The 17,363-nt window shown below is 36.8% G+C and overlaps 1 protein-coding gene across 1 annotated transcript in view; it reads right to left on the reverse strand.

Annotated features, from left to right (window-relative positions):
• The window catches only part of TENM2 (teneurin transmembrane protein 2), a gene marked incomplete at its 5' end in the record, with an annotated part of 346,728 nt that overhangs the window by 127,549 nt on the left and 201,816 nt on the right, over nucleotides 1-17,363 (reverse strand). Inside the window, 2 exons of the mRNA XM_015819334.1 lie at nucleotides 7,684-7,869; nucleotides 9,071-9,271. Of these exons, the coding sequence (XP_015674820.1) occupies nucleotides 7,684-7,869; nucleotides 9,071-9,271 (387 nt within the window). The remainder of the gene's footprint in view (nucleotides 1-7,683; nucleotides 7,870-9,070; nucleotides 9,272-17,363) is intronic.

The raw sequence follows: 17,363 nt of genomic DNA on the forward strand, positions 1-17,363 counted from the left end.
ATGATGATGATGATGATGATGATGATGATGATGATGATGATGATGATGATGATGATGATGATGTTGAAAGGGACCTTGGAGGAAACCTATACCATTTCAGACAAATGGTTGCCCAATCTCTTCTTAAGAACTTCCAGTGTTGGAGCATTCACAACTTCTGGAGGCAGGTTGTTCCACTAATTAATTGTTCTAACTGTCAGGAAATTTCTGCTTAGTTTTTGCTTGCTTCTCTCTTTGATTAGTTTCCACCAGTGGTGGGATTCAGCCAGTTCACACCAGTTCGGCAGAACCGGCAGCTAATTTTTGTTGCCCGGGCCAAGAATGGACTTCCGGAAGCGGCATCCACATAGAGAACTGGTTGTTCACATATTTGAATCCCACAACTGGTTTCCACTCATTGCTTCTTGTCTTGCCTTCAGGTGCTTTGGAGAATAGCTTGACTCCCTCGTCTTTGTGGCAGCCCCTGAGATATTGGAACACTGCTATCATGTCACCTCTACTCCTTCTCTTCATTAAACTAGACATACCCAATTCCAGCAACCGTTCTTTATATGTTTTACCTTCCAGTCCCTTAATCATTTTTGCTGCTCTTCTCTGTACTCTTTCTAGAGTCTCAATATCTTTTTTACATCGTGGTGACCAAAACTGGATGCAGTATTCCAAGTGTGGCCTTACCAAGCTGTTATAAAGTGGTATTAATACTTCACGTGATCTTGATTCTATCCTTTTGTTAATACAGCCTAGCACTGTGTTGGCTTTTTTGGCAGTTGCAGCACACTGCTGGCTCATATTTCAATGATTGTCCACTAGGTCTCCAAGATCCCTCTCACAGTTACTACTACTGAGCCAGGTACCACCTATACTGTACCTGTGCATTTGGTTTTTCTTGCCTAAATGTAGAACCTTACTTTTTTCACCATTCAATTTCATTTCATTTCATTCATACCCAGTTCATCAAAGGAACTGCAAGATGGGAAAGTTGGATAGACTAATAGGATCATCATAGGTTGCTTCAAATCTGTCTTTCTATATCCCCCCAAATTGTATCAACTGTTGCAGGGGAAACTCAAATAAAATATTGTGACAAAACTAGATTAACATAATCTGGGGCAGTTATAGAAGGTAAGGGGTTTTTTTTGGGGGGGGGGGAATGGCGGCTCTCTTTCACTGCTTCAGCCAAGGCTGGTTTTAGGAATCACTATTTGATGAACAATTGTGCCACTCATTTTGTGACTTTGACTTAAGTGATAAATGAATAGACTGCATTTTCAGCCAGTAACATAACCACTGAAATAAACATGAGACAGAGCAGATAACCTGCACTAATATTAGAAGAAAATGTGCCAGACAGCACACATATATACACACAAAGAAGGTTAAAGTTCTTTTTATAGCTCAGATTAGTATCTTTTCTCATTTTTCAAATCTTAGTAAAAAGCATTCAGTCTGACTCCTGCTTATATATATTCCTGTAGTATGCATATTCTAGATTTTTCATTGAGGAATTATTATTACTTCATTGACGTTAAAATATTTAGAGAATTGTATGATATTAAATTCCTACAGAAAATAGTTTTACACAAAATACTCGAATATTTAAAAGGTTTATTGGCAACAAGTTTTAAAGCTCTGAACTTCTTATGTGATTTAATAGCATTGGACATTCTAACACCAGATTTAATTTCCACAGTTAAAATACCTCTGTCATTTTGTCTCTGACAATATCATGCAATTTGCTCACTCACTGAAACAGGTGCTTGACACCACAGGTATAAAATAACACAGAAAATGACATTGTTGAAACATTAATGGTTGGCTGTTGCAGTGAATACACTTCAGAACACCAAACTAGGGCTGTCCTTTCAATAGCTAGATAAGCAGCTTGAGCAAACCTAACCTCCCCCTCCTCTTTTGGGGGGCAAGGGTTATACAGATTCTGGAATTGGCAACAGAATCAATATAGTTCATGTAGAAATTCCACCAAAGGAAAGAAATACTCTGATTTAGGTCAGGAAGTCATTTACAGATATCTGCAGGATGCACGTCTTTGAAGTCCTGGATGAAATGTAAGATGTATGACTGAAAAATAAATTTATTGCTTTTTCAAAGTGGACTAGAAAAGAAATAAGGTCATATATATTCCATCCTGATGGCTGAAAAGAAGAGGGGGGAGGTAAACCTTACAGTATGCTGTAGCAATTTCTAATCATGACTAGAAGCACATACTAAGGAATGTGAAAGAAAATTGATATTCATACTGAAATGTGTTGTACCATCTCCTGGTACAGAAATTGTTTTTATTCTTTGTAAAGCCTGCAAATCATTAATTATGTTTATCATACAAGCTGATAGAAAGATTTTTCCCCAGAGCAGACAGAAGTTAAAGAAAATGAAGGATACTTCATTCAGTAGATCAAAAAGGTTTAAGGATTTAAGTTACTCTTTAAAGAATCAGGTTTTGAAAAGATTCAATTATTAAACTATTCTCTCTCTCTCTCTCTCTGCTTAAATACTAATTGATGCAATAATCATTCTGAAATTTTAGATCACAATAATGAGAAATATATATATAATAGTTTTGCAGACTGAATTATTAATATAATGTTGGTTGAGCAGAGCCAACCCCCATCCAATCAGAGCACAGCCAAGCCCCTAACCAATCAGAACACACCTCCACCCAATCAGAACACAGCCAAGCTCCCACCCAATCAGTTCATACCCCCACTGGCAGTTAAAAGGAAGAAACAGCTGCAATCATACATTGCTCCTAGAAGCACGAAGCCGAAAACACCAGCCTGAAGATGACGAATGGGACTTCGTCGAAACGTTGCCAAGACACTTCCAATTTTACACGGGAGAAAACCCGAATACCCAAAGACCTACATATATATATCGGCCAAAACACAGCTTAATCAATTAGGACCAATGACGAGGTCCAGGAGTCGGGTGCAAATGTTGAACAACCTATAAAAGAAACTCTCCCACTGACTAGCATCTAACCTTGACGATGTCGGTAGTGTACCGACGAAAGCTTGGTAATTTTATTAAACTTTTTCAGTTTATAATATTCCTAGTGCTCACGTTTATTTTATTTGTTCAGAATATGAATATACCCAGGATTTGTATTTTTAATGTTATTATTGACACATATATATATGTCAGAATGCCACTACCATTATTTTGCAAATTGTCTGTATCTATGGTGATTTTAATTATCTATATCTTCTATTTTAAATTCCTACTGATTTGTCCTTTCACTATTCCAATTTTCTTCTTCCATTTCTCTCTCTCTTTCTCCCTCCCTCCCTCCCTCCCCTCCTCTCTGTATGTGTGTTTTGAGTATCAACCGGGAGGAACTGTTGATTTACTTAAAGTATTTTTAACTGCCTTTAATCTTAAACAAATATCATACAACCGAATATGACAGAATATTAAAAACCAAGTGCAGCCCATGCACAAGAGAGTATAGGCATTTAACTATAGTAAAGCTCCAATGGGGAATTGACTAAAGCAATGACAATGGCAGCTGGGCTGTCCATGCCCAAAAACAGCTAGCTGTTGAAATTGCTAGACCTAATTAAAAGTAAAATAAAACACCTGTGCTTTTATTATCTTCATGGCTGCCTAACTACATTACATTAGTCAGTATCACTCATCCATTGAGACAATGAAGATTTGAACAGTGGATATAAGGTCTTATATGACAAAGAATTAGCAGAATCAATTAAAAACTCAACAGTTTCAATATGCCATAGTATTATTGAGCATTCATACATCAGGTGACTGATACATCTCACCTAAAAATGCAGAAAATCCCAATTTGGGGTTGCCTGAACAACCTAATTATTATACTAGCAATATATCCTGGAATTTATCCTGAACTCAATAGGCCACATGAAGCTTTATGGACAGCTGGTTTGTACTAGCTGATGCACAATTATTTCACAAAAATAGACATGTGGCACTTCCATAAATCAATCACAGTGGAAAGAAAACTATTTTTTCTAATCTTTATACATGAAATCAAAATGCATTTTCAGTTATAGGAAAGCCTTGATGGCCGTGGCACAAATTTGCAACAGCTAGTCTCTATCCTAAGCCTATGTAAACAGACACCAGCCAAAGACACTTCATCACTTACGACAAAGGCAAAATTGTGTCTCCATATTTAGTTTCCTCTAGCAAAATTATAGCAGTTGACTGTTACTTTATAGCTTGCATTAGGACAGCAATGTCTACTACATCTGGAGAATACAAAGTAGACCACATGGCACAAGCAATGATGCTTGACATTGCTTTGCTATCTCTGTCTCCTAGCATCTGCTGTCTGGAGTAGCCATCTCACTTTGATTAATATTAGGGCCAGACTTCCACTCAGGGTAATTGTGTTACTCAGCCTTCCACTCAGCATAGATACCTCACATGTTTTCCGATACAAAGGAAGTACAACATTACCCATATCAAACATGTTTTCATGATGATTAGGCAGCCTTACAAAGCTAACAAACAAACAACTTGGTTTCTATTGTTTTAGTAGAAGTCACATTTCTATTTTTATCTAACTGTGTTGATTTTTCTCACTTTCTTCTAGATTAGATTGAAAAGTTAGAAATAGGGAACTGAAGGTTTTTGATGCTCTCTATCATTGCCACCGAGCCATTTTTGCTGAATTGCTGCCTTTGTCAGAGACTGTGCTTTTCCTCTTTCTCTCTCTCTCTCTTTTTAATCTTCAAATCCTATTCCATCTCTTCCAGAAATTGTTTCTGCTTTTATTGCTATTATTGCCATTACTTTAAGAAAAGCAGTTAGGGGAAAAAAAGTCTTTGATACAAAGAGCAATCTAATAGGACAAAACTATCCAGCGGTGCTGAGAGTAACCTGCTGGTCTTCTGGGCAAAGGCATAAATATAGGATAAAGAAAAAATTGCAAACAATAGTCTTGATGAAGTATAAAGGCCCTCCCCACAAAGGAAATCCAGTATAATTTTAAAATATCTACAAGGAATGTGTTTTATTCTGATCTATTCAAAACACTATCTACTATAATAGGTTATGGTGTTTTGCATACTAGACAAGAAATTTAATGGAGAATGGTCAACTACGAAGGAGAAGGCCAAAGATACAAAAGCATAATTTTAACATCCTTTTTGCTGGAAACAAGTAAGACACTATCAATCAAATATTCCATATCTGACTAGGTACTGTTTCAAAACATTGAATATAGGAATTGATTTCTTCCTAGATGTTCTTTTCACACTGTGTATTTATTTCTGTTGGCTTTCACGGATGCACAGTTGAACCCAAGCACAGCTGGTAAAATTCCATCAACATAAGGCAAAATTAAATGATCTCCTCTCTCCTGTAGATCCTTATTCTTCTGGAAAACAGGTTTTTGGCATACATTCTAGGTTCAGAAAAGAAATGTAAACTGCCTCTTCCTGTTCCTAACATCCATATGTTTAATCCTGATGCCCAATGTGACAGTTGATAGATTCTAATGGTCTGAGCATGGAATATGTGTTATTATCAGCTGTTACATATTGGGTGGATAATTTTATTTAGCTATTCACTATGACTTAGTATCTTTTTGATAGTGAGCTGTAAAAAAACTCATCCCAGTGTATATGAAAATAAGGCCTTTTGTCTCAGTGTATCAATTTGCACTTACCTAAATTTCGTTGACCATCCACTCAATGCCATTTCATTGGTCATCCACTCAATTAATGAGATCCTTCTGGAGATCTTCACAATCAATTTTTGTTTTAAGTATCCTGAATAGTTTAGCATCATCCATAGACCTAGCTGGTACACTACTTATCCACATGTTCAGATAATTTATGAACAACTTAAAAAACACCAGTCTCAACACAGATCTCCGAGACTCTAATGCAGATTCTTAATACTTCAAAACCTCCTCATGTTTTACTCACCTGTCAAAAATAAATTAAATATTTTCATATTTGGGCTAAAAATCACATAGAATCATTTGAGTAATCAAATCAAAATATATCCATTTTTGGGTGCATAGTAATGTCAAATTAACAGTGCGGTCATATACATGGTTACAAAGAAATAATTACCATTAAATTCAGTAGGGCTTATTCCCAAGTAAACATGTATAAGATTGTTACCTAAAACCATAAAATCACAAACAAATACAGAAAAAACACTTTTAAAAACATAGACATTATCACAAGTTATCAGAACAAGATAAACCTTTTAGGAACAATGATTGATTAGATGCAAAGCTCAAATAAACTTAAAGTGGGTCCTGAAATCAGACCCCCCTGGATTAAAAAGAGACCTTGCAAATAAAGAAACCAGCCTGCATCAACTAGAAAAACTGGTTTCAGTAGCAAGTAAACTGTATGCTATAAACCTCAGTATTACCTTGAAATATCTTGAAGACAGACATGTATTCCAATTTAAGTGTCTTTCCCAAAAGGTTTAGCTATCCAAAGAGACTGAGACACCTAAATAATAATAAAGACACAAGTCTGACAAGCACATTTTGTTTCAAAATACAAACAATTAACTGGCAACCAGGTGGTCCTTTTAGAGTCTCCAGTTGCCATTATAATTTCAATTCTTCTTTTGACTTTTTAATGCTGTACCAATTTTCTTTAAAAAAGATATTTTGATAAGACTACCTCATTTAGATGGCCACTAGCTGTTATAAAAAAATATGCTGGGAAATTTAATTCTTTGCTAGCATCTATTTACTGACTAGAGTTTTGCAAAGTAGATTGGGCGGACTTAGATAAGAAGATGGAAATGACATAGGGAAGTCCCCCCCCAAAGGTGAGGGATTTCCTATTTTAACTTCAAATTGCACCCAAACAGTTTTTTTTTTTATTCCAAGTTAATGAATAAAGATCTGCTCAAGAAAAAACACTTGTATTAGGATACTACACAATAGACTTAAATTATTATCAGCTGTTATCTGGGTTCTCCAGAAACAATCTGCACATTGAAGCAAGACAATTAGTAATTTGTGTTTAAAGTTCAAAATAGTCCAACAGATCTAAAACAATATGTATTTGTTATTACTTTTTAGGCTGACATGTAACAAAAGCAATGCAATTGTGTTAGCCCCGGCACTCTGCATGATGCCAAAGCTGTGCTGAGTAGCCCGCTGTTAGAGAAGGGTATACCATCGTGCTGTAGCATTGCTTCAGCCCTCCCATGCTGTGTCAGTCTATAGGCAAACACCATGACCACTGTCACAGCCAACACATGGAAATGCTAGGGAGCTATTTCTATAACAACAGGAGGGCAGTTCCCACTCAACTTGACCCTTGCTCTTGATGGCTATTGTGATGATACACTCAGAATGAAATATTTAATAAAGAGGTAGTTCAGAAAATAGGCTAGCTAAAGGGAAAGAGGGGGTAAAGGTTAAACTAAACTCTTGGTTAAATTGAGTGGAACAATCTTATGAATAGGATATATCCCTTCTACACCAAATGAAATATGAAGAACAATAATTTATATTGATGCAAGTGCTAATCGGCTACCAATTATAAAAAAATATAATATCTGCTTTAAAATTCAGAATTAATGACTGGAAGCAGATGAGTCCATAAAGGGACAGCCGGTTGCCATACACAATTGTAACTATGTTTCTACAAGTTATGAAAAGAAAGCAATATGTGCCTGTTTCGGTGGCTGTCGTTTGCCTACCAATGGTGCAGTGCTCCCCATTCCAGCCCTCTCGGCATTCACATTTTCCATCTTTACAAGTTCCATGTTCTGTGCAGCGGGGATGGCAAACACGTTGGTCACAGGCTATCCCTGTCCAGCCCTCTTCACAGCGACATGCTCCGCCAATGCATACACCATGAGTGCCACAGTCTACAGCACATACTTCTGGAAAAGAATAAGAAAGAAAGAGAGAAATAGAAATTAAGTTGCTTATTACGCAGTTTTGTCATGAAAACCAGCAGCATTTTGAACACAAGACTGATTAATATTTTTCTTAATTTAATTTGTTTATCGTCTGACTCCCAACGACTCTGGGTGGTTGTGTACTTTCATTGCTATAAGCAAGCAATGCACAATAGAAATTTCTACAAATGAGATATTAAATCTGTTATTATATTGCATCCAAGCAGTTGGGATTTTATTGACAATGTCAACAAAAAGAGACCACAAATTAAAAATTCTGATATACTTTTACTGTATTGCCTTTACTATTTCCAAAGGTGAGTACAATTTTGGATAATCATTATGGTGGATGTATTGTGAACTGAAAGTTTCAGAAACAAACATCTTCAACACTATCATAAAACAGGATTACAAAAAATACAAGGGGTGAAAATCAAAACATTGGAAGATAACTCTTTTTTTATATTGATTTGATTAACCATGGGTAAATTGTCAGTTACACAGTGTTTCAGAATTCAGGCAGTGCTGCCAAGATAAAGGATAGTTTGAAAATAGGATAAATGATAGTTTGAACATTAAATAAATGCTCAAAATTACTGTAATCAAGGAGCAAACTCTTATTGTTCCTATACTGTAAGCTGTATGCAGGATTTGGCGTATCTGAATTTACATCAGAATTCCAACTCTTAGCACAGTGATGGTGAACCTTTTAGAGACCGAGTGCCCCAAAACTGGCCCCACTCCCTGCCCCACCCCTGCTCCGCCCCATCCTGCCTGCCCAGAGGGCCACTCACCACCTCCAGAGCCCGCCACAGATCGCCCAGGCAGCTCAGCAGCACCATGGCAGCCACGCCCTCTGCCCACACCCCATAGCATCAACTGTGCGCGTTGGGGCATGAGGGCAGAGTCTTGTCTACGCTGCCTGGCTGCCATGTCCTTGGCTGCGCTGCTCCGCGTGGGCTATGTTCAGGGGCGACTCTCCTCCAGGGAGGCTGCTGGTGAGGAGGGGGTCATGGGCAGAGTTAAGGCTGGGGCAATGGCATGTGTGCCCACAGAGAGGGCTCCGAGTGCCACCTCTGGTTCACCACCACTGTCTTAGCACAACAGCTGACTTTGCCTGATTTGAATTATCTTGAGCCAGAGACCATCCAGTCTATTTTAAAACTAAATGTTTTTTTCTTACCAACGGAGCAGTCAGGACCCATCCAGTTAGGATCACAGTTACAGAGGCCTGTATCAGAGAGATATGTGCCATGCCCACTGCACTGGTCTGGACACTGGGCACGTGGAAGTTCACAATTTAAACCTCCCCAGCCTGGGCTACAGAGGCATTCTCCATTTACACAGACACCATGGTTGGAACAGGATGGATCCAAGCAATCAACTGAAACAAAGCAAAACAAAACAAAGTGAGTGAAAAAGGTCAGGACACTGAACACACAGTCTGAATTGACATCAGTTGATGGATCTGTGCTCAGCAGCTTCCTTGCTGCTGAAATGAAGCAAGCTTGCTCAGTTGTTTGTTAGGATTTTCTGGGAATCTGAAAACATAAAAAGGTCATTCTGCTTGCTATGAAGAAATTTCAAGAACCAAGTAGTGTTAAAAAAAAAAAGAGGAATAGGGAAAGGAATTATTAAAACAAAATTGTAAGACTGTTTTGAGACCAAGGAAGAAGAATATATATTCCAAAAAGACACCAAACACTGGGATTCTTAAACAATTTATCAATAATCGTGTAAACTTCACAATGACACATACATAAACAGAACAATGTTACTCAGCTGCTATGACATTCTTTGTATTTTATGTATTTAGGCTTCAGAAGTTTGATGAAAGGAGGCAAGAAAGTTTGTATTCTCACTGTCTTTCCCTAGTCAACTGACGTCCAAGACGTGAGAACTTTTCACCAAACACGAATCTTGCCTATGTAAACTTTGAAAATAACTTCCTTCTAACATACATTCAAGCAGAGTATTACTTTAAAAAAAATGGAATGATTTATGACTCCCTTTAACTTGGGCCTCAAAGACCAAAGAGGAGCACAAATGCTATACTAACACAATTCAACATGTCAATTACATCTAAAAAACATATAGTAAGAAGAGTTCTCTAGGCAGTATCCACTACTACCTGTTCTTTATCCCTGAAGCTAATTGACAAACAGTGGAGTTGCTTATGCTCCTTTTTGTCTTGTCATGCTGTCCACTGTACAGTATCTTTTGCTTCTATCTTTCAAGCATTCCTTCAACACAACTGGCATAAAACAGTGCAAGCAGCCCTTTTATTTGGCTTTTTTCAGTACTATACTTGGAGACACATGCTGCAACTGGAAAACAATGGTGGCATCAGAAAACAGTTGTCAAAGTAGAGTTAGATTTCTGAATAAGAATTAAAGACTAATATAGAAAGTTTGTGGGTGAAGGTATATAGATAACCTTTCCACCCCACAGATAGTGAATGGTACTTATTTAATTGTCCATTTAATAATGTTGCATGAGCATATTTTCACATAGCAGCTTTAGCTTCATTAGTCCCATCAATACAGTAATTTCCCGTCATGTTGGATTTCGGCTTTCATAATTCTCAGCTCGAACATCCAATTGGAAATTATAGGATTTGGTTCACTGCATTTTGAGAGCCTAGCTTAATGAATAAATCCACAAGATGCCCTGTAAATTGAAAGACAAGCAGACAAATTTTCAGGTCGACCCACGACACAATTGAGCCCAAAGTTTCTGATGTGAAGTGAAACATTTGTTAAGTGAGTTTTGTCCCATTTTACAACCTTTCTTGCCACAGTTGTTAAGTGAATCATTGCAGTTGTTAAGTTAGTAACACGGTTGTTAAGTGAATCTGGTTTCTCCATATGAATTTGCTTGTCAGAAGGTTGCAAAAGGCGACCCCATGACCCTGGGATATTGCAAACATCATAAATATGAGCCAGTTACCAACTGTCTGAATTTTGATCCCATGACCACGATGATGCAGCAACAGTTGTAAGTGTGAAAAATGGTCACAAGTCACTTTTTTTTCCAGTGATCTAACTTTGAAGAGTCACTAAATGAACTGTTGTAAGTCGAGGACTACCTGTATTTAAAATGAACAATCAAGGCTCTGAGACCTTGCCTATCCTTGAATGTCTGAAAGAGGATTCTACAGTATAGCATTCAGCTGAAAAAAGCACAAAATCCCTTAAGAAGTTCATATTAAATGCACCATGGTCTGAAGGTCTCCCTGCAGTGATGCTGGTGAAGTGCAACCATGATTCCCTCTTCACAGGATCTATTCCGAATGCTTTGAACTGGATGTACATGCACATTAAATCACAAAGCACTAAGAATAAACAATGCTTTAATGGTTCCGTAAAGCAGATGATGAAAAGAAAACTGTAGACCCTCTTGGGGTTTGAAATGCATTCCTAGCATCTTGAATGACAAAGGAATATAGTTTTCTCTCTTTTTCTGACCTAAATTTATAAATGCTTTAAGCATGAAATATTCCTTTAAAAGTAGTATATTTACTAACTGGACTATCCTCTGTATTCTGAGTTAAAAACTAGCTTTTGGTGGTTTGGAACCTTCATTTCTAGTGTCAAATAACTGGATGAAAAATAGATGAAGTCTCATTGGAAAAACGATTCCCTTCTCTGACTGATCATAACAAAAAGAAAAAGAAGCAAGCTATGTAACATCTATATTACATCATCTAGAACAAATATTTCCGTTAGAACCAACACATTCACTTTCATTGTTTATAGTTTTTGCAGATATAAATTAATGACTCTGTTGGTTAAGAATAAACTATCACATTCCAATCAATAAATGTAAGTATAAGTCTTCCAGATGTTGCTAACTTATCTGTCATCACTGGTTTGCTCATTCCCATTTTGCTCTTAAATGGGAAGAAATACATTAACACAATATCCTCTTGTTTCCTTAATGCATTTTCCTCTAGACTACGGGTTTCCAAACTTGGCAACTCTAGGACTTGTGGATTTTAACTTCAATATGCTGGCTGAGGAATTCTGGGAGTTGAAGTCCACAAGTCTTAAAGTTGCCAAGTTTGGAGATCCCTAATCTAGACAAAGTAAGAGGTGAGGAAAAAGCAAGGAGAAAAGACATTGAGGCTTTGGCCAGAAGACCAAAGTAATTGTAACTCAAATTATTTATTTTTTAGAACATCATACAATATCTATCTTAATAATGTCTCATTTTGTTGCTTTTGATACATCCCTGCCCTCTCTCCCTTATTCCCAAGAAGAAATCACTTTATTGCACACATTCTCCTTGCTAACAAATCATATTTGCTGCATGCTTGTTAACATGATTTTTGTCCTGAATCTATTCTTTGTATCTCTTTGTTGTTCCCCCTTTGAATGCTACCCTCATTATGTAATCAGAAAGTACATTAGAAACTAGGGGAAAAATAATTTGGTATCCCAGATAAACTTCACAGTTAAAAAGTAGTCTATTGCTATCTCTAAGGAGAGTCAAATGGCCATTTCAGGATGTACTATCAAAGTGGATCAGTACACGTGCCCACCCTACCATAATTGCAAGAAACTTTTTTACTGTAAAATTAAAGCAGAAGATGAACCAGCCATTTTTACACATTTATAAGTTTATATCTTTTTCTTAAATATTAACATCAATAAATCTACAATCACTTCTCATCAAATTCTGGGGCAAAATTAATTTACTCCCGTTTGCAAGGTGGAGTATAACTTTGGTAATGAAATTGAAATAACTATTTTATAATCCAATCCAGATTACACAGATAATCCCCTGGTTGACTACTGCAACACACTCTTACATGAGGCAGCCCTTGAAGATCACCCAGAAGCTTGGCATGCCCATGCAATACTTCTGCTTTACAAGCTGCACTGGTGCTCCATTTTCTTTTAAGTGTGAATCTATTTGCTAATTATGCCTAATATGGTAGAGGGTCAACTATTTAAGGGACAGTTTAGCTTCTCTAGCATTTGGCCAGTGTTTTGATTCAACAAGTTTGGCATGTTCTAGGTTCCTTTGATTCTTTTGGAACCCTAGAAGTGGGCTTTGACTGTTGTAATGCCTACTGTCTGGTATGTAGTTCTCCTTGAGAACCATGTAGTTCCTATATTTTTGTAATTTCAAAAGGCTTTGAAGACATGGTCTTCTCCCACGTCTTTGACTAGAATGGATGTTGCCTTGTATAAGGAGTGAGTGTGTGTTTTATGACTACCTGGATTGGCATCTTGGCTTTCTCGATTACCTTCTTTTATTGTTGCATTTACTTTATTGCTCTATAGTTTTTCTGCTTTCTTATAAATTGCCCATAGTTCTTGGACTCAGATGGTAAACAAATAAATAAAAAACCCAAATAATCAGGGATCCCAATTTTATCTTTATAAAGAATGAATTAAAACCTGTCTGAAGTCTTCCAGGGACAGCTGGATGTGTATGTGTGTGTCTGTGTAGTATTCAGAATGACTATGATTCTAATCATTACTTTAAATTATATAATATACTACCAATCAATGTTAATGTCAATATCAATATTTATATATTATATTTCTACATTATTTAAAAGAACACACTGTTAAATTCTAAACCAAATATTTCTGAAGAGGACTCTAAATACTGATAATTATATATTCCACTTAATTAGTTAAAAGAAGAAAAGTGGAGGCCATGAGTCTTTAATTGACATTAGACATCACACTTGGATTGAAGGAGGAAATACATTAGGTTAAGTGCATTTTGTTCCAGTGAGTTCAAGTAGTTTACTTTATGATAAATCTATTTAGTACAACAAGTTTAATCATTTCTGCTTGTGGGTTTCTAATAATTAGCTTATTTTTCTCCAATATCATATAAACGTCTATTGTAAATTTGAACCTTCCCTTTGTTTCCAACCTCCCTTCATCTGACTTCCAAAAACCATAAAAATAATTGCTAATGGCTTTGCAATTTCTTCAGTTAATCCCCTTGGAACCCAGAAGTATGCTTCAACAGATTATGCTGGTTTAAATTTATTAAAATATCATCTATTTAATTCCTCTCCTGACCAGAAGCGCAGGAATGGAGAAATTTTCTGTATGTATGGATTTGTGTTTGGGAAGGAGAAGGGGAGAGAAGTGTGTGTGTGTGTGATTCTCTTAGAAAGAGGTATGATCTATAACTTTTTATCTTCCTCTAATTTTGATTACCCCTACCAATACAAATCCAGCCCCCTATTTGTGCTAATCCTTTATTACAACTTGAATAACATGCCATTCTGCTATAATATTTCTAAAGATTTGATACTTTCCTTCACAGAATTAACATTTCTTGGATTTTAGATTACTCTCAGGCAAGCAGGAATAAAATTTTAATCCTAATGCCACCAAAGCTTTTCAAATGAGATCAGTGCCACAAACAGAGAGCTTGACCTTCTCATTCTTCTTGTTCTCTTAGGAACTAAGATTGCAAAAAAGAGGCTCCTAGTGTTATCAAAGAATATGGATGCCTGTCAGAGACCTGACTTTCTAAGTTTTTATTTATTTTATAGATAGACTTGGCCCTTCTTATTCTGAACTCAAATGATCAGGGCAAGAGTCATCTGCAGGAATTGATTGCCACTGAAACTCAAAAACACATTCACGAAGTATTTGTTCTGCTATACCCGAGTAAGTGACAATTTTCTCTCTTTTACAAATGTCATGTTATAGTAGCATTTGTATCTACTGCTCACACACAGGAAGAAGACACTGGGAAAATCTGTAACAAATTGCAAGTGGTACTAAATACAACATGAAAAAAGTGGGTGATTATGAATGAGTGTCCACAAATAGATAATTAACAAGAAAAAGAGAGCAGACACACTGTAAGATACAGGAAAACACATGATAAAACGTGACTGTGCCACAGATTCTATTGATTTAGATTTATTTTAAAGGATAAAAATATTTTATAATAAAAATTATAACTTGATATACATTTGTTGATTTAAATTTTCTGCTGTAATGCCTGCCTTCTGGAACATTCTCCTCTCTGAGATTAGGATGTTGGCCTAACTTGAAGACCTGCTATATGCCCGCACCTGGGGTCCCAAGTATGCAATATTCCTGGTTATGTTGACCCTGACAGAGCATAATATCTCTTGGCTGCTATTTGTACTTAATGTTTTCTTTGAATTGTGTTTGAACTATTTTAAATGTTTTTATGTTTGTTTGCCAGCTAGAGTCAAAGGTGTGAGATGAGTGATGACACTAACTAACTAAACAAATAGGTCTAAAAATTTTGGAAAGAGTATACTGGAATTTTTACCAAACAGGATTATAAAGTGAGAGAAGAAAAAATGTGGAGAGAAGATGTATTCAGGAAGAAATTTCACTAGAAAAGTAAGGTTCAACTGGCAATAAACCAGTTATCAAATAGGAAAGCCGCAGGCAGAGATTAAATACTCTTTGAACTCTTGAAATCTGCAGGAGAGATAGCTAAAATCCCAGCACTTCTATGTTAACACATATGGGACAATGCTGTGTGGCTTAGAAACTAGAATAAATGGTGTACGTGTATGTACACACACACACACACACACACACACACACTGCTACTTAGTTACTAACACTTATATGCCATTCCAGTCAAAAGTGACCCTGAATGGTTTAAAAACCTCCAGATATAATAAAAAGGTTAAAAAGAAAAGTACAATCTGATATAATAAACAACAGCCCAATATGACTGCCATACTAATAAAAGTGTGTGATGCACAACCTTTCCTTGATGGGAGCAAAGACTCAAATGTTCCTGTTAAAGGTCCTTTGGAAGAGCCACTTCTAAATAGTCACTTGAAACCATAACTCGTATACCAAAGCAGTTAGACTCAACAGATGTGCAAAATACTGAACAACTGTACCAATTATCAGGGAAACAGTTTGGTTTTGTCAAAAAAGGAAATACGTAGCAAGAACACAAGGACTATGATGAGATTCTGAGTTTCTGTATCCAGGGAGGTTAGGTTAAGCTCACCTGTCCTATCCCTTTGCGGCCAAGCAAGGAATATTTATTCAAACAGTGAACGAATTGCTGCTTGAGCTGATTTCTTGCTGAGTTTTATTTTAATCTGGCAAGTGCCATTATATTATTTCCCATGCATGTATTTTATTTTAGTCAATGCCTATTAAAAAAAACCATGTCTTAAACATTTTAGATTTATTATTTTATCCTATTACAGTGTTAATTGTCTTAAATACATTTTTGGATGGAAGATAGGGTATAGTTCTGGTCACCATGATACAAAAAAGATGCTGAGACCCTAGAAAGTGTGCAGAGAGGAGCAACCAAGATGATAAAGAGTCTGGAGGCTAAATTGTATGATGAACAGTTGACGGCTACTGTATGTATGTCTAGCCTATTGAAGCGAAGGTTTAGGGGGAATAGCAATAGCACTTAGACTTATATACTGCTTCACAGTGCTTTACAGCTCTCTCTAAGTGGTTTACAGAGTCAGCCTATTGCCCCCAACAATCTGGGTCCTCATTTTACCAACCTCGGAAGGATGGAAGGCTGAGTCAACCTTGAGCCGGTGAAATTCAAACTGCCAAACTGCTGGCAGCTGGGAGTGAGCAGAAGTAGCCTGCAGAACTGTGTTCTAACCACTGCGCCCCCAGGGCTCTTGATAACTGTCTTCCACTACTTGAGGGGCTGTCACAGACAAGAGGGGGTTGACTTATTCTCCAAAGAACAAGAAGTATGGGATGGAAGCTCATTAAAGCTCATTAATTTATCCAGCCTAGAAGTAAGAAGAAATTTTCTGACAGTGAGAACAATTAATCAATGGAACAGCTTGCCTCCTGGAGTTGTGGGTGTTTTGTCACTGAAGGTTGGGCAGCTGTTTGACCAAGACTTTATAAAATCTCATGTCTTGAGAAGAGGGTTGGACTAGAAGACCTCCAAGGTCCCCTCCAGCCCTATGATTCTGTGTTCTACGTTCTATTATCAGTAAGAAAAAAAAATAACAATCAAATTTTCAAACATAATCAGTCATATTTTTTCAATCTGTTTCAGCAGGATTACTGTAATTGGTATGCCAAAAACTTTCTTTCCTTTGCTCACCTGGTGATCCGGATTTTTACAACTGAGATGTAATAACCCTAGTTTTAGCTAACTATTAAGCAAAGGATTTCTTAATATCTCTGTTTCTCAGCAGTTGGCTACCTGCCCCAAACCCTTCGGATAAAAGTAACCTGTGGAAGATATTTTTGTTTGTTTTTATTTACTTTCCACTTGTTTTAAACATTTCCGGTTGTTATTTTTAAAAAAACAACAACAATATCTTGCTTTATTGGTTTGTTGAACATTACCTACCTGGACTTCAAACAAAAACACCATTAAACATTGTACTGCTTTTTGCTAGGCTTTACATGAGAACAGCACCTGTCTAGCTGCTTTTCTTCACACTTCTTTGCACAACTGAAAAAGAGTTGTGATTGCTTTAAGGAGTTCACTCA

Source organism: Protobothrops mucrosquamatus, unplaced genomic scaffold, assembly GCF_001527695.2.
Source record: "Protobothrops mucrosquamatus isolate PMUCROS unplaced genomic scaffold, P.Mucros_1.0 scaffold898, whole genome shotgun sequence".
Taxonomy (NCBI): domain Eukaryota; kingdom Metazoa; phylum Chordata; class Lepidosauria; order Squamata; family Viperidae; genus Protobothrops; species Protobothrops mucrosquamatus.